Source organism: Lithobates pipiens, unplaced genomic scaffold (genome assembly GCF_037356315.1).
Source record: "Lithobates pipiens isolate NorthernLeopardFrog02 unplaced genomic scaffold, aLitPip1_a1.2 Scaffold_24, whole genome shotgun sequence".
In the NCBI taxonomy this organism is placed as follows: Eukaryota; Metazoa; Chordata; class Amphibia; order Anura; family Ranidae; genus Lithobates; species Lithobates pipiens.
Genome location: NW_027507786.1, coordinates 15,395,950 through 15,420,241, shown reverse-complemented (window position 1 = coordinate 15,420,241; position 24,292 = coordinate 15,395,950). Strand labels below are relative to the sequence as shown.

The 24,292-nt window shown below is 46.2% G+C and overlaps 1 protein-coding gene across 2 annotated transcripts in view; it reads right to left on the bottom strand.

Annotated features, from left to right (window-relative positions):
• LOC143929679 (vomeronasal type-2 receptor 1-like) overlaps positions 1 to 18,443 on the bottom strand; it is a 35,487-nt gene extending 17,044 nt beyond the window's left edge. Inside the window, exons 1-5 of one of the 2 annotated variants that reach the window (XM_077453622.1) lie at positions 18,339 to 18,443; positions 18,053 to 18,223; positions 9,132 to 9,423; positions 6,116 to 6,931; positions 3,262 to 3,474 (exon numbers count right to left, since the gene is read on the bottom strand). In XM_077453622.1, coding sequence (XP_077309748.1) covers positions 3,262 to 3,474; positions 6,116 to 6,931; positions 9,132 to 9,423; positions 18,053 to 18,108 — 1,377 coding nt within the window. In that variant the 5' untranslated portion in view covers positions 18,109 to 18,223; positions 18,339 to 18,443. Of the gene's footprint in view, positions 1 to 3,261; positions 3,475 to 6,115; positions 6,932 to 9,131; positions 9,424 to 18,052 lie in introns of both variants that reach the window. The other variant, XM_077453621.1, reaches the window with a different exon arrangement.
• Between the last annotated feature and the right edge of the window lie 5,849 nt (positions 18,444 to 24,292).

Below are 24,292 nucleotides of genomic sequence, written 5' to 3'. Positions count from 1 at the left end.
GTCCTGGGAAGACGGGCGGGTGATAATACCAGACGTACCATTGACCTCATAGACCTGCTCGACAAAACATCTCGCCCTGCCATTATCCTGAGTTTAGATGCGCAAAAAGCATTCGACAGGCTAGGATGGCCTTACATGTTTGCCACACTTAAGCATTTCGGTTTTTCTGGTTCCTTCCTGTCGGCTCTACAGGCCTTATACTCTCTTCCCACATCCCAGGTCCAATTGGCATCTTATATATCCCCACTTTTCACACACAGTAACGGCACTAGGCAGGGATGCCCCCTTTCCCCCTTACTGTTTATATTATGCCTTGAGCCTCTAGCCGCAGCCATACGGGAGAGCCCCAATGTAAGCGGAGTCCCCCTGAGACAGAAGGAGTACAAGTTGTCTCTCTTTGCCGACGATATACTCCTCACCCTGACAAAGCCACACATCTCTCTCCCCAACCTTTACGCCCTTTTAGACACGTTCAGCAGACTTTCGGGATATAAAGTTAAAACAACTAAAACTGAAGCGCTTCCCATCCATATATCTCCCTCACTCCTCGCTTCTTTGAAGCACAATTTTCCCTATCACTGGTGCCCTGTGTCCCTCAAATACCTTGGCATTAATTTAACAGCAACATACAGCTCTCTATACGAAGCTAACTTTATTTCCCTAATTGCAGAAACACACAGCTTACTTCGGGGTTGGACAACCTGCCCTTTGTCCCTTCTGGGCAGGATTAACGTACTAAAAATGGCCATACTCCCTAAATTCCTATATCTCTTCGAAACTTTACCAATCGCTATTCCCATGCCACAACTTAGGAATATCCAACGGGCCTTCACTAAATTTATCTGGGGGAATAAATCTCACAGAGTCGCCCATACGGGGGTTTTTGCTCCACATTCCAATGGAGGACTGGGAGCTCCTGACATTGTGAAGTATTACTATGCAACTCACCTCTTGGCAACCATCTCCTGGTCGTCGTACTTCACTACCAGTAGATGGTCGGAGCAGGAGATGAGTGTCACCAGTCCTGTCCATCCCTGTTCTATGTTGTGGTCGGACCTACCCTCCTCCATAGCTCAGCTTAGACGCATAAACCTTGGGCCAATGCTATTTACCTTGTCCATATGGAAAAATGTCATAGGAAGTTCTCTCTCTCTTCTCCATGCCCACCCCTGTTGAATGTTATCTTCAACCCCGACTTGCCAGACAGCCTCTCTGCAAAGAATATGTTTCCGTGGTTTAGATCAGGCATTTTTCAACTCCGCCACTTGGTGCATCCGATATCCCGTAAACTTCTACCCTTTTCGGAGCTTCAGAATAAATATGACATTCCGAATCAGCTCTTTTTTTCATATCTCCAATTCAAACACTATTTTCATTCCAGATCTCCTGCCATGACTTTAGCTAAGCCTAGCGCCTTTGAGACTTTATGCACCCAGGGCCCTTGTCAGAAAGGCCTCATATCCTCCATATATAACATACTTCACAATTCGATCTCCCCCACAATAGACTCCCACCTCTATATGAGGAGATGGGCCAAGATTTTACCAACTTCTTTAACCCTCTCTCAATGGCAGGAGATCTGGACGTCCACTTCTAAAGTCTCTAGGTGCGTGGAGCAGAGAGAGACGGCCTATAAGGTACTGATGCTTTGGTACAAAACCCCGGAAGTGTTACACAAATATGATCCCTCCTTATCTAGACTATGCTGGAGGTGTCTACGGAATGAAGGCACCCATTATCATATCTTCTGGAGCTGTCCATTAATTGAACCTTTGTGGTCCTCAGTCCAATCCCTATTCCATTCAGTGCTAGGGATAGATATCCCTCTAGACCCTACGCACTATTTATTAGGCCTGCCAATTGCGGCCAATTACGACTAAACACGCCAAGAAGTTGACAGCTTTTATTCTCTTGGCTGCCAAGAGAGTAATACCTGCCCTCTGGCTGTCTCCTACCCCCCCTATCCACTCACAGCTAATCTCCGCCATTGCGCAAATACGCAGGATGGAACACATGACTGCACTGATACAGGATTCTTTACCCAAATTCTCTAAGATATGGGATAAGTGGGATAACTCCATGTTCAACCCGGAGACGGTACTCTGATACAAACATCCAGTAGTGTTTTACCGGGATCCACATTACATACTCCTTTTACAACTTATAGTTTTTATTTTAACTATGCAACTCTTGTGTTCTAATCAGTAGTGTATCCTCTTCCACCCCCCAAAACCGTGATTTATATGTGTCTTAACACTTTCTACCTCGCCTGCAGCGGATCTTGATGTTATATTTGTAATGACAATTTTGAATATCTATACCAGAAGTATATTTTTCCTGTTGTGTAAAAATTCTTTTTTCAATAAAGATACATTTAAAAAAAAAAGAATCAATTTTTGGGTCAGGAGTGATGTTAAAATCCCTGCATAGCAATAATGATCCCTGTTGGATTTTCCATACTTTCTCCATAAATCCATTTAGAAAGTGAATCTGATGTGTGTTGGGGGCCATGAACATTAACCAGCATATATCGGGTGGTGTTCACGTCACATACTAGTATAATAAAGTGTCCATTGGGGTCAGACATTTCTTGGTGTAATTGGAAGGAGATCGAGTCTCTAATTGCGATCATGACCCCTCTTTTTTTGGCCTGTATGTTGGAAGTAAAGTAATGTTGGAACTCCTTATACATGCATTTAGGGGGTGTATCTTTGTGGAATTGTGTCTCTTGGACACATAGAATGTCACAGTGAGAAGTTTGAGCTTCTTTCCAGAGGGAAGATCGTTTGGCTGGATGGTTTAGTCCAGTGTTTCTCAACTCCAGTCCTCAAGGCACCCCAGCAGGTCATGTTTTCAGGATTTCCCTCAGATGAAATAACTGTGGTAATTACTAAGGCAGTGGAACTGATCATATCACCTGTGCAAAATAATGGGAAGCCTGAAAACATGACCTGTTGGGGCGCCTTGAGGACTGGAGTTGAGAAACACTGGTTTAGTCCATGTGCATGTATTGAAAGAATGTTAACTGGCATTGGCTTTTTGCAAACTGCAAAAATGACTTTTTACGGCTTTCTTTCAACAATGGCTTCTTCTTACCACTATTCCATAAAGGGAAGATTTGTGGAGTGCATGACTATAAGTTATCCTGCGGACAGATTCTCAATAGTTCTGATAGTTGATAGTTTTGATTACGGCATATGAATGACCCACATTTTTAAGACTTTTTTCTATAGTACCTTACCGAATCTCCTACAGCCTTACCTGATTTTTCTTATTTTTCCATTGAATTAATGTAGAATTAATTGCAAGTTTCTGATGACTTGACCCATTACTAAGGAACATCCAAACATCTCTTGTAAACAAACTCCCATTAACAAAAACATGGTTCCGAACAGCAAACTGCGGAATAAATTCTTCATTTCCTTTTGTTGTTCTGACAATTGCATGTGATACTTTTTTCAAGTGCCTGTGGAACTGCAAAGTAAAAACATTGCATATTACATTCCAAATCACTGTTACTGAATTATTACATTTGGTAGATGTAAACCCAGTAACTAAAATATGTTCACATGTTAATAGCATTTCAAAAGTAATTTTGAATATTTTTTTTTTAATTGAATTTCAAACAAAGATAAACAATACAACATAATTACAACACAAAACACATAGCTGAAAATGATGTCTACAGTGTTATAGTATACAAAGAACAAAGTATGGACACTGCAGAAAATGAAACCAGGTGAGAAGCAGTGGTGGCCCATCCATTAGGGGTGCATGATGGGCGCCACCCCCCATCCATGTGTCCGGTCCCCTAATCTACAAGCGGGGCTCCGGATGCATGCATTTCAATGGGTTTTGTTTTTTGAAGCACGTGATTAGAGCCAGAGGCTCTAATAGGCTTCAAAAAAGGGTGGGCTTGGGGGCACAGAGCACTGCGCCCCGAGCCCACCCAGTTGTGTGACAATAGAAAATGTACATTCACTATTGTAACACTCATTCTCCTCCTGATCCATATCCGATCAAATTGGCCGCAAGGAGGAGGAGGGAGGAGACATGAGGAAGCAGACGAAGAGAACAGACTGGAGAGAAGCCACCCAGAGCCCTGCCTAAGAGATGGAGTAAGTGCAGGACCCTGACTACTGACTGACTGACCAGGGGGGTGCAAACTGTGGCCCCTGTGACTCGGCAGGCCAATCAACCAACCGTATGAGCGGGGGGGTTGGATTCTGGGTGCCGTCCATGACCTGACCAAGGGGAGGAGTTGTGTTGTGGGTGTCGTCCGTGAGGGGCAGGTGGATCGTTTGTCTTACCCCCCCCAAAAAAAACATCAGCCGCCACTGGTGAGAAGGTTGTCTATTGACCCATGTGCTCCATGTTTGAGAGAATTTTGAGAACATAAGGGCATTAAATGCTAAAAGACACTCAAAAGTGACCAGATTTACTACCTCTGAAACGTTGGGGAATAAGTTTGATTTCCAAAGTCTAAGGATAGTCAACCTTGCTGCCACCAGAACATGGGGGACAACTGGCCTAAAGGGAGGAGGGTAGAGGCCAATACCAATATTAGGTACATAAAATCAAACACATAGGTTAGACTTGATGGAATTGTGTCTTTTTTCAACCTCGCCTACTATGTAACTATTCAACTTTGATAGTAAGTCAAGGGCAGGCTAAGGTTTGGTTAGTATGCCAATGCAAGTGGCTTGCAGTTGTAACATCCATGACCAAAAGCTGATAAGGCTAGGACAGACCCATAGGATATACATAAGGTTGCCTACTTGCCAACATTCTCTTCAACAATGTTGGGAAGCTGAGGAGCAAAAGTTGGCAGTGGCAGCTGGTGGTATATTTTCTGGGGTTGGGCAGCAATCTGTCCCCTCCCCACCGGTTAGTCGGGTCTCCTGCACCCCCCTAATCGGTCGTTCAGCAGCCTAGTACTAATCCAATCTATGGCGTAGGCTTCTTCCGGGCTGCAGCTTCACACTGCATCCTTCTTCCTCTGGTTCATGGAGGCGTGGCTTCCTCTGCATGACATCTCCTCCTCCTAGGCCAACAGGATCGCTTCTCCTTTTGGCCAATCAGGAAACGGGTCTCAAGACACTCTTCCTGATTGGTTGGGAATCAGTGTGACAATAGCAAATATTTATTCGCTATTGTCACACAACTGGGGGGGGGGGGGGAAGTTAGGCCAGAAAAATGTAATGTTGGTCTCATCTGACCAGAGCACCTACTTCCGCATGTTTCCTTTGTCCCCCACATGGCTTCTCACAAACTGCAAACAGGACTCCTTATGACTTTCTGTCACCAATGTCTTTCTTCTTGTTACTCTTCCATAAGGGCAGATTTGTGGAGAGACGACTAATAGTTGTCCTGTGGACAGATTCTCCCCCCTGAGCTGTGGATCTCTGCAGCTCCTCCAGAGTTACCATGGACCTCTTGGCTCTTCTCTGATGAATGCTCTCCTTGCCAGGCCAGTCCGTTTAGGTGAACGGCCATGTCTTGGTAGGTTTGCAGTTGTGCCATACTCTTTCCATTTTTGAATGATGGATTGAACATTGCTCTATCAGATATTCAAAGCTCTGGATATTTTTTATGCCCCAACTCTACATTAAACTTTTCTACAACGTTATCCCTGACCTGTCTGGTGTGTTCATTGGCCTTCATTATGCTGTGAGGGTGTCACAGAACAGCTGTATTTATACTGAGATTAAATTACACACAGATGGACTCAATTTACTAATTAGGCGACTTCTGAAGGCAATTGGTTTTAGTTAGGGGTATCAAAGCCAAGGTGGCTAAATACAAATCCCCAACCTCCCCCACACACACACACGCTTTTCACATGTATCTTTTTCCTTCCACTTCACAATTATGTGCCACTTTGTGTTGGTCTATCACATAAAATCCCAATAAAATATATTTACATTTTTGGTTGTAACCTGACAAAATGTGGAGAATTTCAAAGGGTATGAATACTTTTTGAAGGCACTGTACCTGATATTACAAGCAATAAGCTACAAGTTGGTCACCTCTCACAAATCACGACTCATTGACACATGTCCACTGAAGGATTCTAATAAACGCCTCTCCTATTTTTGACAACATTTGTGCTCACCTTGTGTCTATATTTTTCTTCATCATCTGTCTGACCATTAAGAGAAGAATAATTCTGGGATGAGTACAGAACATGCAGACCTTTTACCAAGAATTCCATCGCACGATACACAGGATCTGTAGTCCTGTTAGATGAGTAATCTCCGACGTCCGGTAAATGTTCTTGTCCCGTACAATTGTGAAGAGAAATACGATAAACATTTTCATACAAAGAATCTTTTTCTTTGTTTCCTGACGAGCAGAAGAGTGTTGTCATCCACAGGTTTTCAAGTAACTTGTCTTTTGGGCGGATCATTGGATGGAAACCATCTACAAAATTCTTGAAATTCTTATCGGCTTCGGACCAAAAGATCAAGGATAAACTACAATTCAAAATCTCCGGATACTTTCCTATAAGAGAAATACTTGAGGCCCAATTGGGTGGAAGGATAAATGTTATGTCCCTGAATAATTTTCTCAGTGAGGATTCAAATATTAAATCATGATATGATCCACAGAGTATGATCACTTTTACTGATGATTTTTTAATGCCGCTATACACACTTTCCACAACATGCCTTTCAGGTTTTGATACACTGATACCATGATTTGCTATGAAGGCCACACAAATTTTAAAGTTTGACAAAATTCTTAATAACAGAAGCGATGCTCTCTCCCCACTTTCATCCGCAGATGATATTATTCCAACCCAAGTCCATCCAAAATGTCTGATAACTTCTGATATATAATGATAAATCATAAAGTATTCATTAACTGAAATGTAAAGAGAGGGAAACAAAGCTTTTTCGAGCCGATCATCCATTGCCCCATAAGTAACCTAAAATACAGGGGAGACGTGTTTAAACATTGAGACAATAAACTTACAAGAGATGTCTAAGCTTCAAAGGATTTAGGTAGACATGGCTTTCTAAAATGTCATCTTGTCTCCTTCATACTGGAATGCCCATCAGTACATGGATCACCAACCAAGAAAATTGGTGACTAGGATTAGAGAATATATTAAAATATTGTAAAAGCTTCACATTTTCTTTTTTTAAATAACAACTAAGATATATTTACCTTCTCTATGTAATGGTTTTGCACAGAGTTGCCCCAATCTTCCTTTTCTAAGGTGCCTGACTGGTGCTTACCGCTCCTCCCCCATTCCAGGTGTCCCCCATAGCAAGCCACTTGCTATGGAGGGGAAGTTGCTCGTGTTTGCTCACTCTAAACCAGCCTTTCTCAACCTTTTCAACACAGAGGAACCCTTGAAATAGTTCTCCGGTCTCGAGGAACCCCTGCTAAAAATAGAAATATACAACTCCTGATACATTAGTATGATGGTCAGTGAAAGGAATGGTCCCTACACTTGTGGTCATTGGGAAGAATTACCTACTTACAGATAGCTAAAAAGATCAATGGGAACTTATCTGAGAGGCAGAAATTGCCCAATGCTGAAGGAACCCCTAGCAACCTCTGGAGGAACCATAGTTGAGAATCACTGCTCTAAACCCTGCTCTGTGAGTCCATTGACACACAGAGATCCCCTCCCTTTGGAGACTGGGTCGCGGGGCAGTATTCCAACATGATAACGACCCCAAACACACCTCCAAGACCACCACTGCCTTGCTAAAGAAGCTGAGGGTAAAGGTGATGGACTAGCCAAGCATGTCTCCAGACCTAAACCCTATTGATCATCTGTGGGGCATCCTCAAACGGAAGGTGGAGGAGTACAAGGTCTCTAACATCCACCAGCTCTGTGATGTTGCCATGGAGGAGGGGAAGAGGACTCCAGTGGCAACCTGTGAAGCTCTGGTTAACTCCATGCCCAAGAGGGTTAAGGCAGTGCTGGAAAATAATGACAATTTGGGCCAATTTGGATATTTTCACTTAGGGGTGTACTCACTTTTGTTGCCAGCGGTTTAGACATTAATGGCTGTGTGTTGAGTTATTTTGAGGGGACAGGAAATTTACACTGTTATACAAGCTGTACACTCACTACTTTACATTGTAGACAAGTGTAATTTCCTCAGTGTTGTCACATTAAATTGTGAGGGGTGTACTCACTTTTGTGAGCTAATGTATGTATGTGGGGCGGATCTTAAGCGCTTAACAATGTGTGCAAAAAAAATGTAAAAAATGTCTCTGGCAGCAAAAGGGTTAAAAAAAGGAAAAAAATTAATAAATTTCACAGCAGTCCTTATCCCTCGCAGGTTTTTCCACCATCAATCCAAAATTAACGATATTTAGCCTCTTTGTTTTCATTGACAGCCCTGCTGCTCAGGCTTCGTAACTCGGTCCTCCTGAACCATCTAAAACAGGGGTCTCTAAACTTTCTAAACAAGGGGCCAGTTTACTGTCCTTCAGCCTTTAAGGGGGTCGAACTGTAACCAGCGGGAGTAGAAAATGTAACATCATTGGTATCAGTAAAGAATGCCACATCTTTATTGGGAGGAATAGTGCCTCATCATTGGTGTCAGTGGGAGGAAGTGTGCCCATCATCGGTATCAATGGAATAGTGCTCCATTGTTGGTGTCAGTAGGAAGAATAGTTCCCCGATAAGAATAAAGGGAAGCAAGGGCCGCATTCGGCCCTCAGGCCGCAGGTTGGAGACCACTGGTCACCGTCTAAGACAATATTCCTGTGCTTGTGTACAAACGCTGTAACTCTGGCAGCTTTCTGTTTTTCCTGCAGCTCCCTGCTGCTTTGTTGCTTAGGCTCGGGCCTCTGACTGTCCTGTCCCAGACAGCACGGTGCAGACATGCACCTCTCTGCTCCCTTTTAACACACATGGGCTCCTCAGTAGGGTGGAGCCCTGAACTCTAATCCTGACTCTCCTAAGAGTACCATCAGTGCTTGTTCTCTACAAAACCGGCCCATACTGCCTTTTAACACTGTGACAGATTACCCTACTCTCACAATATATATACTGCACTTGTTTCTCCTATTGGTAAAATTTTTTATAAAAAAGGACATGCAAAAAAATAAATAAAAAGAGCAATTGAGACTTAAGACATCATTCATATTATTATACTCACTTGCACGTGGTTTAATACAGATAATATCTGGGCCATAGGCATTGATGTGGTTAAACTCTGGTCTCCAATAAAACCAGCAAATTTCTGGTGGTCTCTGCAAGAATAGTTTGGGATCGTTTTTCCCGGTCCGGATAAAATCTGTAAGACACTTTTTATGGCTTTTCTGGGATCAGAACACGAGTCATAAACATGATATCCTAGAGTCACATTAGGCAGGATTGTTGGATTTTTATTCATTTGGTCAATGGCAAAAAGGAACATTTGAAGATTCTTGTAGTAATGATGCAGGGGTCTGTTGATATAAAAGTTAATAACTTGCATACAAGAGGTCATCAGTTTCCCAACACCTAGTGGTTTAGTGACCAAATGGAAATGAAGAAAGCTTATGCCAACCAATCATATTTCACCCTTTAAAGTTTAACTCCTGGCAGATCTAAAAAGCACTATTGTATTTGTCAAAAAATTGTAAACTGGAGTATCTTTAGAGATGAGCTTTGGGTTCGGGTCATCTATGAGTTCAATCTCAGCCCAAGACGTTTGCAGTTTGCTGAAAGCAGTGAATGGACATACTAAATGGCCGGTATTGGTCAGTTCACCCACCCACCTGCCTGAACATTTGGCTACTGCAGAAGGAGGTCATTCATTTAGTGGTGGTATCATACTGCCATACTGATGATGACAGCTTCTTGCTGTTCACCAACTTGTTTTAAATTGTGAAGTAGCTGGCAGGCATCCTGGGCGAGGTCACTGAACACATATGGTCATATATGTCACAGATCAATAGTGATGGACGAACTTCCGACGGGACGTTTCGCGAAAGCGAAATGCGAACGGACCCAAATGTTCGCGAAACCGAACGTTCGCCGCGGGCCCCATTGACTTCAATGGGAGGCGAACTTTGCAAACCTTCATGTCGAATTTGCGGCCACGTGGTAATTATTAGGGGGTAAAACGTAGTCCCACCATCTGGACAATGACATAATACATGTATGAGGTGAATTTGGGATCGATAACTACAAGCATTTTTATTTTATTTGGGAAATTGTTCTAACAATTCAGGACTATGGAGCTAATGAAGGCAATGGAGGAGAGGGAAGGTCAGGGACCAGGGTAGGCAAAGAAGAGGGTGCAGGAGATGATCACCAGCAGCGTGACATACCGGAATGACACATGCACCGTGATAGAGGCATCTGACAGCAGCACCGTAATACAGAGCACTGACAGCAGCACCGTGACATACAGCGCTGACAGCAGCACCGTGACATACAGCGCTGACAGCAGCACCGTGACATACAGCGCTGACAGCAGCACCGTGACATACAGCGCTGACAGCAGCACCGTGACATACAGCGCTGACAGCAGCACCGTGACATACAGCGCTGACAGCAGCACCGTGACATACAGCGCTGACAGCAGCACCGTAAGCAGCCCCAGGAGGAAGTCAGCACAGCACAGGGATGGTGTGATCCCCTCATAATAAGAACCCCCAGGAGGAAGTCAGCACAGCACAGGGATAGTGTGATCCCTTCATAATAAGAACCCCCAGGAGGAAGTCAGCACAGCACAGGGATATCATAAGCAGCCCCAGTAGAAATATGACACCGCTCAACCTCTTCAAAGAGGAGGGTAGGGGCATATAGTACGGTGTGCTTTTTTGGGTCAAGGAAGTGAGCCAAATGAATTAAGAAGGTCTGTGTGCTTGATTAAAAAAATAGTTTATAGACATATACATGGTCTACTGGTCACATGTGTTGAATTCCTCCGAGATCCATGCCTCATTCATTTTTAGAAATGTGAGGTAGTTAACACTGTCGTGAGCTAGGCGAGTACGCTTATCGGTCACAATCCCCCCTGCTGCGCTGAACGTCCTTTCGGACAGGACACTGGATGAGGGGCAAGCCAACAGTTCGATTGCAAATTGGGCAAGCTCTGGCCAGAGGTCAAGCCTGCCCACCCAGTAGTCTAGGGGTTCATCACTCCTCAGAGCGTCCACATCGGCCGTTAACCCAATGTAGTCGGACACCTGACGGTCTAGGCGTTCCCTGATGCTGGATCCGGATGACACCTGTCGATGGGTCGGCTGAAAGAATGACCTCATATCCGAAGTCACCAACACATCTTCAAACCGGCCTCTTCTTGCAGGCGCTGTTGGATTGGTACCCGCAAATCCTTCTCTGGGAGTGGGAATTGCTCCTCTGCCAGCGCACGCAAAAGCAGAATGCAGCATTTCTCGAAGCAAGGCCTGGAAGTGCTGCATTCTGACAGCCCTCTGCGACGGCGGTAACATTTCCGCCATTTTGTGTTTGTACCGGGGGTCTAAGTACGTTGCCACCCAGTACTGGTCCTTGACCCTCATGCTTTTTATACGGGGGTCCCTATTAAAACACTGGAGCATGAAGGCCCCCATTTGCACTAAAGTGGAAGCGGTGTGGTGGCCTGGCTCCTGCTCATCATCCAGGATAATGTCGTCCTCTTCATTCTCCTCTCCCCATCCTCGCACAACAGGGATCCCAGAAAGGTTTAAAGCATGCTCTTCTTGCTCCTGCTCATCCGCCCCGGCACCATCCTCCTCTGACTCCTCATCAGACTCCTGTTGTTGACTTGTCTCAGATAGAGTAGCCCCCCCTGGGAATTCATCCAGCATTGCGACTTCCTCATCTTCCCGCTCCTGCTCCTCCACAGCCTGATCAATGACACGACGCAATGCACGCTCCAGAAAGAAGGCATAAGGTACCATGTCACTGATGGCGCCATGGCTGCGACTGACCAGTTTGGTGATCTCCTCAAATGGCCGCAGAAGTCTGCATGTGTCGCGCATGAGCAGCCACTGGCGCGGTGAAAAAAAACCCAGCTCCCCAGAACCGTTTCTTTCGCAGAGTTCATACAGGTAGACGTTAACTGCACGTTTCTGCTGGAGCAGCCTATCAAGCATATAGAAGGTTGAGTTCCATCGCGTCGGGCAATCGCAAATAAGACGTCTGACCGGCAGATGGTGTCGCCGCTGAATGTCAGCAAGGCGAGCCATGGCCGTGTAAGATCTTCTGAAATGGGCCGAGATTTTCCTTGCCTGCCGCAAGATGTCCTGGACCCCAGGGTATTTGACAAGGAATCGCTGCACGACCAAGTTTAAGACGTGTGCCATGCACGGCACGTGCGTGATTTTGCCCTGTTTCAATGCGCTAAGCAGATTGGCACCGTTGTCACACACCACTTTACCAACTGTCAAATTGAGCGGTGTTAGCCACTCATCTGCCTGTGAACGCAAAGCTGAAAGGAGTGCCGGGCCAGTGTGGCTCTTTGCTTCCAGGCACAACAGACGCAGCACGGCATGGCAACGTCTCACCTGGCATGTGGAATAGGTTCTGGGGAGCTTGGGCGGTGCAGCGGAAGAGACGCTAGCAGCGGAAAAGGAGGAGGCAGCTGAGGAGGAGAGGGAGGAGGATGGAGTAGGAGGAGGAGAAGAAGAGTCAGGCCTGCATGCAATCCGTGGCGGTAAAACCAAATCTACACGGGTGCCACGGGTTACATGCTTGACGGCCGTCAGAAGGTTCACCCAGTGGGCAGTAAAACTGATATACCTTCCCTGCCCGTGTTTGCTAGACCACGTGTCTGTGGTCAGATGTATCTTGGCACCGACACTGTGTGCCAGAGATACATTCACTTGCCGCTGAACATGGCCATATAGCTCTGGGATGCCCTTCTCTGAGAAATACTTCCTTCCTGGGACCTTCCATTGTGGTGTTCCAATGGCCACAAATTTGCGAAAGGCCTCCGAGTCCACCAGTTTATATGGCAGTAGTTGGCGGGCTATGAGTTCTGACAAGCCAGCCGCCAACCGTTGGGCAAGAGGGTTATCCGGCGTCATCATTTTTTTACGCTCAAACATTAGGCCCACGGAAGCCTGCCTTTTTGCAGAAAAATGTGAGCTTGGCGTGATGGAAGGTGGAGTGGAGGACAATTGTGAGGAGAGAGGAGAAGGAGAAGTAGAAGACGAGGCTGGACGGTGAGAGCCTGCAGTGTGGCTTTGTGTGTTCCGTTGCTCCCACTGGGCTCGGTGATGGCTGCTCATGTGCCTTCTTAAGGCGGTCGTCCCTAGGTGAGTATTGGGCTTACCGCGACTAACGCGTTGACTGCAAAGATTGCAGATGGCAACGCTATTGTCAGCAGCGGACACGTTAAAAAAAGCCCACACTGCGGAGCCATGTGCCGGTGTCCTGGGAGCGCCAGATGTGACCGTACATGGTCGATGACTCGCTCCTGATACATTTGCAGTCTGCTTTGTCCCTGCTGTGCAATGTAAGTCATTGCTGCTTCTCCTCCCTATCTGCTGGTCCATATCTCCCTCTGAACTCCCCTCCTCTTCCTCTCTTGTGGGCACCCACGTGACATCACTAGACACGTCATCATCAACGTCACCTTCCCCACCGCTATAAGTAGAGATCTCGGAGTAGGCAGCAACACCGGGGACCAACCTCCTCCTTGGGCTGATCTGGGTACTGTCGTCAGACTGCTGAGTAGCGCTTGTTGCTACCTCCTCTTCCTGATCCAATACCAAGAGTGGCTGCGCATCAGAAATGTCCTCTTGATATGGATCGGAAAATAATTCCAGTGACTCAAGCGGAAGGTATGTGGTGGTGGTGGTGGTGGTCGTGTTGTTGGTGGTAGTGTCTTTGGGGGTGCACATAGCAGAGAGTGAAGAAGAGGGTGCAGATCGAGAGGATGAGGAGGGTGCAGAAGAGTAAGGCTGAGCGAGCCACTCAACCAAGTCTGGTGCATCCTTTAAAGTAATTGAACGCACCTTCTGCAACTTCCCACTTTGGCTCAAGCCTGTTGCTCCTGCCCTACCCCTACCACCCCTGCGGAAGGGCCTGCCTCTTCCTCTGCCTGTCATTTTTTAAATGACCCTGTGACAAAACTCTTAGTCCCTATACCGATGAAGGACTGCTGCAGTATAGGGCAGCGGTCAGCAGTGGTGCACGTCAACCCTATCTATTGTGGACCGATAGCGGTCCTTACAGAACAGCAGACTGTACCGCACTCAAGCCTATGTACCGTAGCACCCTATACCAAGTTACCAGTCCTTATAAGAACTTTTGTGGACCAAGCAGGTTGTGTATTAGTGTTTAGCAGACTGTACGTCAGTCCCTATACCGCTGAAGGACTGCTGCAGTATAGGGCAGCGGTCAGCAGTGGTGCACGTCAACCCTATCTATTGTGGACCGATAGCGGTCCTTACAGAACAGCAGACTGTACCGCACTCAAGCCTATGTACCGTAGCACCCTATACCAAGTTACCAGTCCTTATAAGAACTTTTGTGGACCAAGCAGGTTGTGTATTAGTGTTTAGCAGACTGTACGTCAGTCCCTATACCGCTGAAGGACTGCTGCAGTATAGGGCAGCGGTCAGCAGTGGTGCACGTCAACCCTATCTATTGTGGACCGATAGCGGTCCTTACAGAACAGCAGACTGTACCGCACTCAAGCCTATGTACCGTAGCACCCTATACCAAGTTACCAGTCCTTATAAGAACTTTAGTGGAACAAGCAGGTTGTGTGTTAGTGATTAGCAGACTGTACGTCAGTCCCTATACCGCTGAAGGACTGCTGCAGTATAGGGCAGCGGTCAGCAGTGGTGCACGTCAACCCTATCTATTGTGGACCGATAGCGGTCCTTACAGAACAGCAGACTGTACCGCACTCAAGCCTATGTACCGTAGCACCCTATACCAAGTTACCAGTCCTTATAAGAACTTTTGTGGAACAAGTGAGTTGTGAATGTTTAGCAGACTGCAGCAGAAGGGCAGCAGTCAAGTATAATATCCTTTCTATATTTGGAAGAAAGAATATTATACATGTACAAGCCTATTACTGTACCACTGATACCAGTCCTGAAAAGAACCTTTGTGGAACTAATAATAACAGCAAGTCTTTAAAATTACCCTCACTGCCTGACAACACTGCTTCCTTCCTGTCCCTATACAAATTGGCAAAAAAAGAGAACGATTAGTGGTTACTGGAACAGCTCTTTTGTGGACCTTGATAGTAACAGCTAATGATGATGATGATGATGATGATGATGAAAGACTAATCTGGCTGTCCCTGTAGCATACACCGTCCTTTCCCTTTCTCTAAACTAACAAAAGACACTCAGGCTGCTGCAAGAATCAGCAGCACAGCAAACCTATCAACACCTAACACCTATACCAGTCCTGAAAAGAACTTTTGTGTACCAAATAGCTAGTGGTTTATCTCTCCCTACTCCACACAGGAACCTGTCCCTATCGTAACAGAAGAAAGAATGTAAAATGGCCACCGGATCGGGTGTATTTATAGGTTAGGGGGAATGTCCAAGTGTCCATGTGCTGTCATGTCTCAATTGGCTGTCCTGTATCACATGATAAACGTGTCACCAAAGGTTAAAGTTCTTGTATACATTAAACACGTAAGTCCGCCGCGGCGAACGACGGAAAAAGGCGTTCGAACGTGCGGACCGCGAATGTCGGAAATTCGCCGCGAAACGACCGCCGGGCGAAACGTTCGTCCATCACTACAGATCAACTGTTTCCCTTTCCTGGCCATCCAGGAATAATGGTCTGATATACTCCGGCATGGAGGAGGTGGGTATGGGTGTGCCGGAAGCGAGGGCAGAGGGGACAGGAGGGGACTTACCTGTGGCCTTTTTTTTGAGATGATGCATTTAAGCTTGGAGGAGAGATATGAGGTCTATAAGACCCCATATCTCTCCATAAAAAGGACCTGTCATGCACCATTCCTATTAATAGGAATAAAAGTGATAAAAAACAATGTTAAAGGGAAAGTTTAAAAAAAAATAAAAATCCTTTTGTACAGATTTGCCAATTTACGCAACTGTTTCATGCTAGCGGTTCATTGTATGGCAGATATTGGTTATATGGAAATAGAGAGAGAGACGGCGCCCTCTAAGTGCAGCAGTAAAGTTGCTCAAATTTATTAAAAATGGTTAAAAAACACTCACATTAGATTAGTGGTGTACAGGCATATCAGGGATAAGATGTTTCATCCGTAAGTCCATGAGGGCGACTCGCAGGGCTGTAAGGCAAGGTTCCTTGGAGTGGTCAGAGCAATCAGGGTGGTGCTGATAGCTGTGGTGCCTTTAGTCCGGTGTTCGGGGAGTCGATGTCCTCAGGAGACGGGCTAGGCAGAGCGGCGCTTCGGAGCATGCATGCTCCTTCATCAGGCTTCCTTAGGAAGCCTGATGAAGGAGCATGCATGCTCCGAAGCGCCGCTCTGCCTAGCCCGTCTCCTGAGGACATCGACTCCCCGAACACCGGACTAAAGGCACCACAGCTATCAGCACCACCCTGATTGCTCTGACCACTCCAAGGAACCTTGCCTTACAGCCCTGCGAGTCGCCCTCATGGACTTACGGATGAAACATCTTATCCCTGATATGCCTGTACACCACTAATCTAATGTGAGTGTTTTTTAACCATTTTTAATAAATTTGAGCAACTTTACTGCTGCACTTAGAGGGCGCCGTCTCTCTCTCTATTTCCTTGTTTCCTAGAGCTTCTTCTTGCTTTAAGACTGGCAGCCTTTTAGGATACAGCTTGTACTGCTGATCCCCCACACGGACCACCCTGATGATCCACAAAGACCCTGAACTTCTCATCGAGGATACTGGTGTGTGGACATACCCAAAACCCACACAAAAACTGATATACTTCAGCTACATAAAAACGACCTATCTTTTATACTAACAATTTTTTACACATATATGTTGTGACTATACTATAATACATTCTTGGGATCCCCAGCGAGCGCCATATTACCCTCCTCCGCTGAGATATTGGTTATATGACTTTGTTTCTTTGCGGTTTATGTTATTTTCTAAAAATTCAATAAAAACTATTGAAATAAAAAATAAAAAAATTCAATAAAATAAACAATTAAAAAATAAAAATTAAAGTGCCCCCATCCCCACGAGCTTGTACGCAGAAGCGAATGCATACGTAAGTCACGCCCTCATATGGAAACGACATCCAAACCACACATGTGAGGCATCACCGGTAACGTTGGAGCAAGAGCAATAATTTTAGCCCCAGACCTCCTCTGTAACTCTAAACAGGTAACCTGTAAAAAAATTTAAGTGGGCGCCTATGGAGATTTTTACGTACCGAAGTTTGGCACCATACCACGAGTGTGCGCAATTTTAAAGCGTGATAAGTGAGGTATCTATTAACTCAGCATAACACCATCTGTCACATTTTTTTTTTTCAATCATGACAAAATGACAGCGCAAATAACGTGTGACATTAAAAGTTGCTTAAAAAAATATAAATATATATCATGTTTGGGGGTTCTGAGTAATTTTCTAGCAATAAAAGGGTGATTTTTACATGTAGAAGAGAAGTGACATATTTTGCGCAGCATGGAAGTGGATAAACATGATATGGAAACACTGGGAATACCCATACCTGATTTACACTTAAAAAGTCAACACAGTATAACAAATAATAAGGATGATTTTTACATGTAGAAGAGAAGTGACATATTTTGCATGGAAGTGGATAAACGTGATATGGAAACCCTGGAAATACCCATAACATGTCACTTGCCTGATTTACACTTAAAAAGCCAACACAGTATAACAAATTATCAGCCCCTGATATTTACTGACAGTTGTAAAAAAATCACTGATTTTTACAAACTGCCAGTAAATTTACTGACGGTTGGCAACCCTGACATTAGGTCAGAGCAGAGACAATCAGCAGCCTTTGGTGATCGGAATCCTCAATCTGTACACAGGGATAGGACACTGACCCGAGCTGCAGACCATATAAAATCTTGTAGTGGGATGGATGTGGCCCGTGAGCTGTAGATTCAGAGACCCCTGCCCTACAGGTATGAGTTTCTTATTTTTTTTTGTTCAAGTTACATACTTTAGACAGAACATGGCAGTGAGATTCGGCTTCTCACGAATCTTGTACCCGGCCATGAGACAGTTGACGGTGAAGACTCCTCCGATGATGATGTCTCCATCCTGAACATATTCATAGTCCTCATACGCCGGTACAATCTGCAGGTCACAAGCTGGCAAGGAACTGCAGACACTATTTGGGCATAATATTAAACACAGAATTAAAATAAGCCACATATTTCTTATCAAATTAAATATTTCCATAAATCTGAACAAATGCAGAGCAAGAAATCTGTACATGACATTACATGGTGTGAGCTGCCGTGTCTGTCGGTGCAGCAGATCGGAGCCCTCTGTGCTCGGTTTATAAAGACGTGTAGTGCCGAGATTAGAATTTTATTTAGCCGTAGAAAAGAAAAAAATAAGCTTCTGTATTATAGTTGCCTGAAGTTGCCAGAAAAGATTTTCTAATAAAATAATTTTCTATTAAAATATGTAATGTGCTAAAAGCATTTTTTTTTTATTTATTTCTTTTCATTCTACTGTGTCAATTCCTTTTTCCTGACACAAAGCACAACAGCATACACATATGGGATAGGCTCCACCTCTTGTCCAATTAGGACTATACTATATTTAAATAAGTCATCTCCCCCAAGGCGCCATTCTCTTTTTTTCCTCAAATGCTCAGATGGTTATGGCTAAAGAAAGAAGATTTTTATTTTTTCCCTCACCTTGCCGGATTCATCTGGCCAGCCGCACAGGTTCAGCCTCTTCCCTGTGGCGAAGCCCCTCTGTTCAGTTGTAAATAATCCATACGAGGGAGACTCCATCAGACCCAGATGTTGGGGGGGCTGGGATACTGGTCTCTGGTGATAGGTGGGATGCCCCCCCCCCCCCCCCATACGTTCGGGCAGCATGGTTCCCCAGTTACTGGCACTACACTCCGTGAGCACAGGACACCCCCTTATAGAATTCAGCAAAAGAACAACCTAGTGCACAAGACACGGTATAACACCTCAGGATTTTAAATGACAGACCGAATGTAAGGTAGAAAATTATTTTGCCCCCTTGCTCACATTGACTTATGCGGGTTGTGTCCCTTCCTGTTTGCTTCTAATCTTGAGGCGCAGACATATAGGACGTATACGTGCCAACGCCATGCACTGTCTCATCTGAGAGCATCCATACACACAGCCACAGCTATTCCATGATGCAGCATGCGTGTATTCCCGGCCCCAGCTGACTCCGCTTGCTCATCAGCAATCATGGTCAGCGATTTTTCATCTGTCTCTATCTGACTTGTCTCCTCATTCTGGTAATTCTGATCACACCACACTGTAGGAGTGGCATCTATTCAGACACATTGCCATTAAGGTATGTTACTAGCAGCTCTGTTATCTAAGTAGGACCACAAATCTGTCTGTCTCTATATTGGACATCGATTGATACTTATCTACTTTTGGATTATACCAAGTTTGTTGGTTTATATCCATGTATACTTCTAGTGCTAAATATTGCACTTACACTACTGGCGTTTCTTTTGTGTTCAAACTTACAGATCTACATCAGCCAAACGTTGGCTTATACTCCATAGTGTCCGGTCAGCAGTGGTTGATTTTTATCACCACTAGCTGGGTGCTCTTGCAATGGGTTCCACTCCTCCATCCCCAGATCTGTGCTGCTGTGGCTGGCCTCTGTGCCCCTGTTCACCAACTCAGAGCTGTCTATGGCTGCCTGTGGACCTGGATCGGTATACACGTTTATTCCATCTCCTCAGGTGTCCCCCCCCCCCCCATGCAATTTTGCTCTCCACCTGCTCTGAGACATACAATAAATAGCAGCTAGACTTAAAATCAGCTTACTGTATCAGATCAGGCAGCAATTGTGATTGGTTGCCAGAGGTTACAGCATATCATGACTGCTTAATGACTGGTTGATAGAGGTTACAGCACACATTACGGCTCACTGATTAGTTGCTAGAGGTTACAGCAAATTATTTCTGCTTGTTAATTGGTTGCTAGAGGTTAAAGCACATCATCTCCTCACTGCAGGGGAGCATGATACACATATGAATGCCACCTTTATTTACATATCAATGCTGCCAGCCGCATCTATTTATTTATTAATGCCGCCACTATTTACATATGAATGCCGGTTATTTACATGTAAACGCAGGGTCTGCAGGTGAGTCATCTGTACACAACAATAAGGCAGAGCTGGGCAGCATTAGTACCATCATTTCACACTGAGATATCAGGACTAGTGATGGTCCGAACCTCCGACGGGACGTTTCGCGAACGCGGACCGTGAACGCGGCCGATAGTTCGCGAAACCGAAAGTTCGCGGCGGGCCCCATTGACTTCAATGGGAGGCGAACTTCGCAAACCTTTAGGTCAAATTTGCAGCCACAAAATAATTATTAGCTGGGCAAACATAGTCCCACCACATGGCCAATGACATAATACATGTATGAGGTGAATCTGGGATCGACAACTACAAGCATTCTTTTTTTATATGGGAAATTGTTCTGACAATTCAGGACTGTGGAGCGCATGAAGGCAATGGAGGAGAGGGAAGGTCAGGGACCAGGGTAGGCAAAGAAGAGGGTGCAGGAGATGATCACCAGCAGCGTGACATACAGCAATGACACCTGCACCGTGATAGAGTCATCTGACAACAGCACCGTGATAGAGGGCACTGACATCAGCAGCGTGACATAAAGCACTGACATCAGCACTGTGATATACAGCACTGACAGCAGCACCGTGATAGAGGGCACTGCCATCAGCAGCGTGACATTAAGCACTGACATCAGCACCGTGATATACAGCACTGACAGCAGCACCGTGATAGAGAGCACTGACATCAGAAGCGTGACATTAAGCACTGACATCAGCACCGTGATATACAGCACTGACATCAGCAGCGTGACATTAAGCACTGACATCAGCACCGTGATATAAAGCACTGACAGCAGCACCGTGATAGAGGGCACTGACATCAGCAGCGGGACATAAAGCATTAACACCAGCACCGTGACATACAGCATTGACAGCAGCAGCGTGATAGAGAGCACTGACATCAGAAGCGTGACATTAAGCACTGACATCAGCACCGTGATATACAGCACTGACAGCAGCACCGTGATAGAGAGCACTGACATCAGAAGCGTGACATTAAGCACTGACATCAGCACCGTGATATACAGCACTGACATCAGCAGCGTGACATTAAGCACTGACATCAGCACCGTGACATAAAGCATTGACAGCAGCAGCGTGATAGAGAGCACTGACATCAGAAGCGTGACATTAAGCACTGACATCAGCACCGTGATATACAGCACTGACAGCAGCAGCGTGACATTAAGCACTCACACCAGCACCGTGATATACAGCACTGACAGCAGCACCGTAAGCAGCCCCAGGAGTAAGTCAGCACAGCACAGGGATGGTGTGATCCCCTCATAATAAGCAGGCCCAGGATAAACTCAGCACAGCACAGGGATGGTGTGATCCCCTCATAATAAGAAACCCCAGGAGGAAGTCAGCACAGCACAGGTATGGTGTGATCCCTTCATAATAAGCAGACCCAGGATAAACTCAGCACAGCACAGGGATGGTGTGATCCCCTCATAATAAGAACCCCCAGGAGGAAGTCAGCACAGCACAGGGATGGTGTGATCCCCTCATAATAAGAACCCCCAGGAGTAAGTCAGCACAGGACAGGGATGGTGTGATCCCCTCATAATAAGAACCCCCAGGAGGAAGTCAGCACAGCACAGGGATGGTGTGATCCCCTCATAATAAGCAGGCCTAGGAGAAACTCAGCACAGCACAGGGATGGTGTGATCCCCTCATAAGCAGCCCCAGTAGAAATATGACACTGCTCAACCTCTTCAAAGAGGAGGGTAGGGGCATATAGTACGGTGTGCTTTTTTGGGACAAGGAAGTGAGCCAAATGAAGAAAGAAGGTCTGTGTGCTTGATTAAAAAAATAGTTTATAGACATATACATGGTCTACTGGTCACATGTGTTGAATTCCTTAGAGATCCATGCCTCATTCATTTTTATAAATGTGAGGTAGTTAACACTGTCGTGAGCTAGGCGAGTACGCTTATCGGTCACGATCCCCCCTGCTGCGCTGAACGTCCTTTCGGACAGGACACTGGATGAGGGGCAAGCCAACAGTTCGATTGCAAATTGGGCAAGCTCTGGCCAGAGGTCAAGCCTGCCCACCCAGTAGTCCAGGGGTTCATCACTCCTCAGAGCGTCCACATCGGCCGTTAACCCAATGTAGTCGGACACCTGACGGTCTAGGCGTTCCCTGATGCTGGATCCGGATGACACCTGTCGATGGGTCAGCTGAAAGAATGACCTCATATCCGAAGTCACCAACACATCTTCAAACCGGGCCTCTTCTTGCAGGCGCTGTTGGATTGGTACCCGCAAATCCTTCTCTGGGAGTGGGAATTGCTCCTCTGCCAGCGCACGCAAAAGCAGAATGCAGCATTTCTCGAAGCAAGGCCTGGAAGTGCTGCATTCTGACAGCCCTCTGTGACGGTGGTACCATTTCCGCCATTTTGTGTTTGTACCGGGGGTCTAAGTACGTTGCCACCCAGTACTGGTCCTTGACCCTTATACTTTTTATACGGGGGTCCCTATTAAAACACTGGAGCATGAAGGCCCCCATTTGCACTAAAGTGGAAGCGGTGTGGTGGCCTGGCTCCTGCTCATCGTCCAGGATAATGTCGTCCTCTTCATTCTCCTCTCCCCATCCACGCACAACAGGGATCCCAGAAAGGTTTAAAGCATGCTCTTCTTGCTCCTCCTCATCTGCCCCGGCACCATCCTCCTCTGACTCCTCTTCAGACTCCTGTTGTTGACTTGTCTCAGATAGAGTAGCCCCCCCTGGGAATTCATCCAGCATTGCGACTTCCTCATCTTCCCGCTCCTGCTCCTCCACAGCCTGATCAATGACATGACGCAATGCACGCTCCATAAAGAAGGCATAAGGTACCATGTCACTGATGGTGCCATGGCTGCGACTGGCCAGTTTGGTGATCTCCTCAAATGGCCGCAGAAGTCTGCATGCATCGCGCATGAGCAGCCACTGGCGCGGTGAAAAAAACCCCAGCTCCCCAGAACCGTTTCTGCCGCAGAGTTCATACAGGTAGACATTAACTGCACGTTTCTGCTGGAGCAGCCTATCAAGCATATAGAAGGTTGAGTTCCATCGCGTCGGGCAATCGCAAATAAGACGTCTGACCGGCAGATTGTGTCGCCGCTGAATGTCAGCAAGGCGAGCCATGGCTGTGTAAGATCTTCTGAAATGGGCCGAGATTTTCCTTGCCTGCCGCAAGATGTCCTGGACCCCAGGGTATTTGACAAGGAATCGCTGCACGACCAAGTTTAAGACGTGTGCCATGCATGGCACGTGCGTGATTTTGCCCTGTTTCAATGCGCTAAGCAGATTGGCACCGTTGTCACACACCACTTTACCAACTGTCAAATTGAGCGGTGTTAGCCACTGATCTGCCTGTGAACGCAAAGCTGAAAGGAGTGCCGGGCCAGTGTGGCTCTTGGCTTCCAGGCACAACAGACGCAGCACGGCATGGCAACGTCTCACCTGGCATGTGGAATAGGTTCTGGGGAGCTTGGGCGGTGCAGCGGAAGAGACGCTAGCAGCGGAAAAGGAGGAGGCAGCTGAGGAGGAGAGGGAGGAGGATGGAGTAGGAGGAGGAGGAGAAGAAGAGTCAGGCCTGCATGCAATCCGTGGCGGTAAAACCAAATCTACACGGGTGGCACGGGTTACATGCTTGACGGCCATCAGAAGGTTCACCCAGTGGGCAGTAAAAGTGATATACCTTCCCTGCCCGTGTTTGCTAGACCACGTGTCTGTGGTCAGATGTATCTTGGCACCGACACTGTGTGCCAGAGATACATTCACTTGCCGCTGAACATGGCCATATAGCTCTGGGATGCCCTTCTCCGAGAAATACTTCCTTCCTGGGACCTTCCATTGTGGTGTTCCAATGGCCACAAATTTGCGAAAGGCCTCCGAGTCCAACAGTTTATATGGCAGTAGTTGGCGGGCTATCAGTTCTGACAAGCCAGCCGTCAACCGTTGGGCAAGAGGGTTATCCGGCGTCATAATTTTTTTACGCTCGAACATTAAGCCCACGGAAGCCTGCCTTTTTGCAGAAAAACGTGAGCTTGGCGTGATGGAAGGTGGAGTGGAGGACAATTGTGAGGAGAGAGGA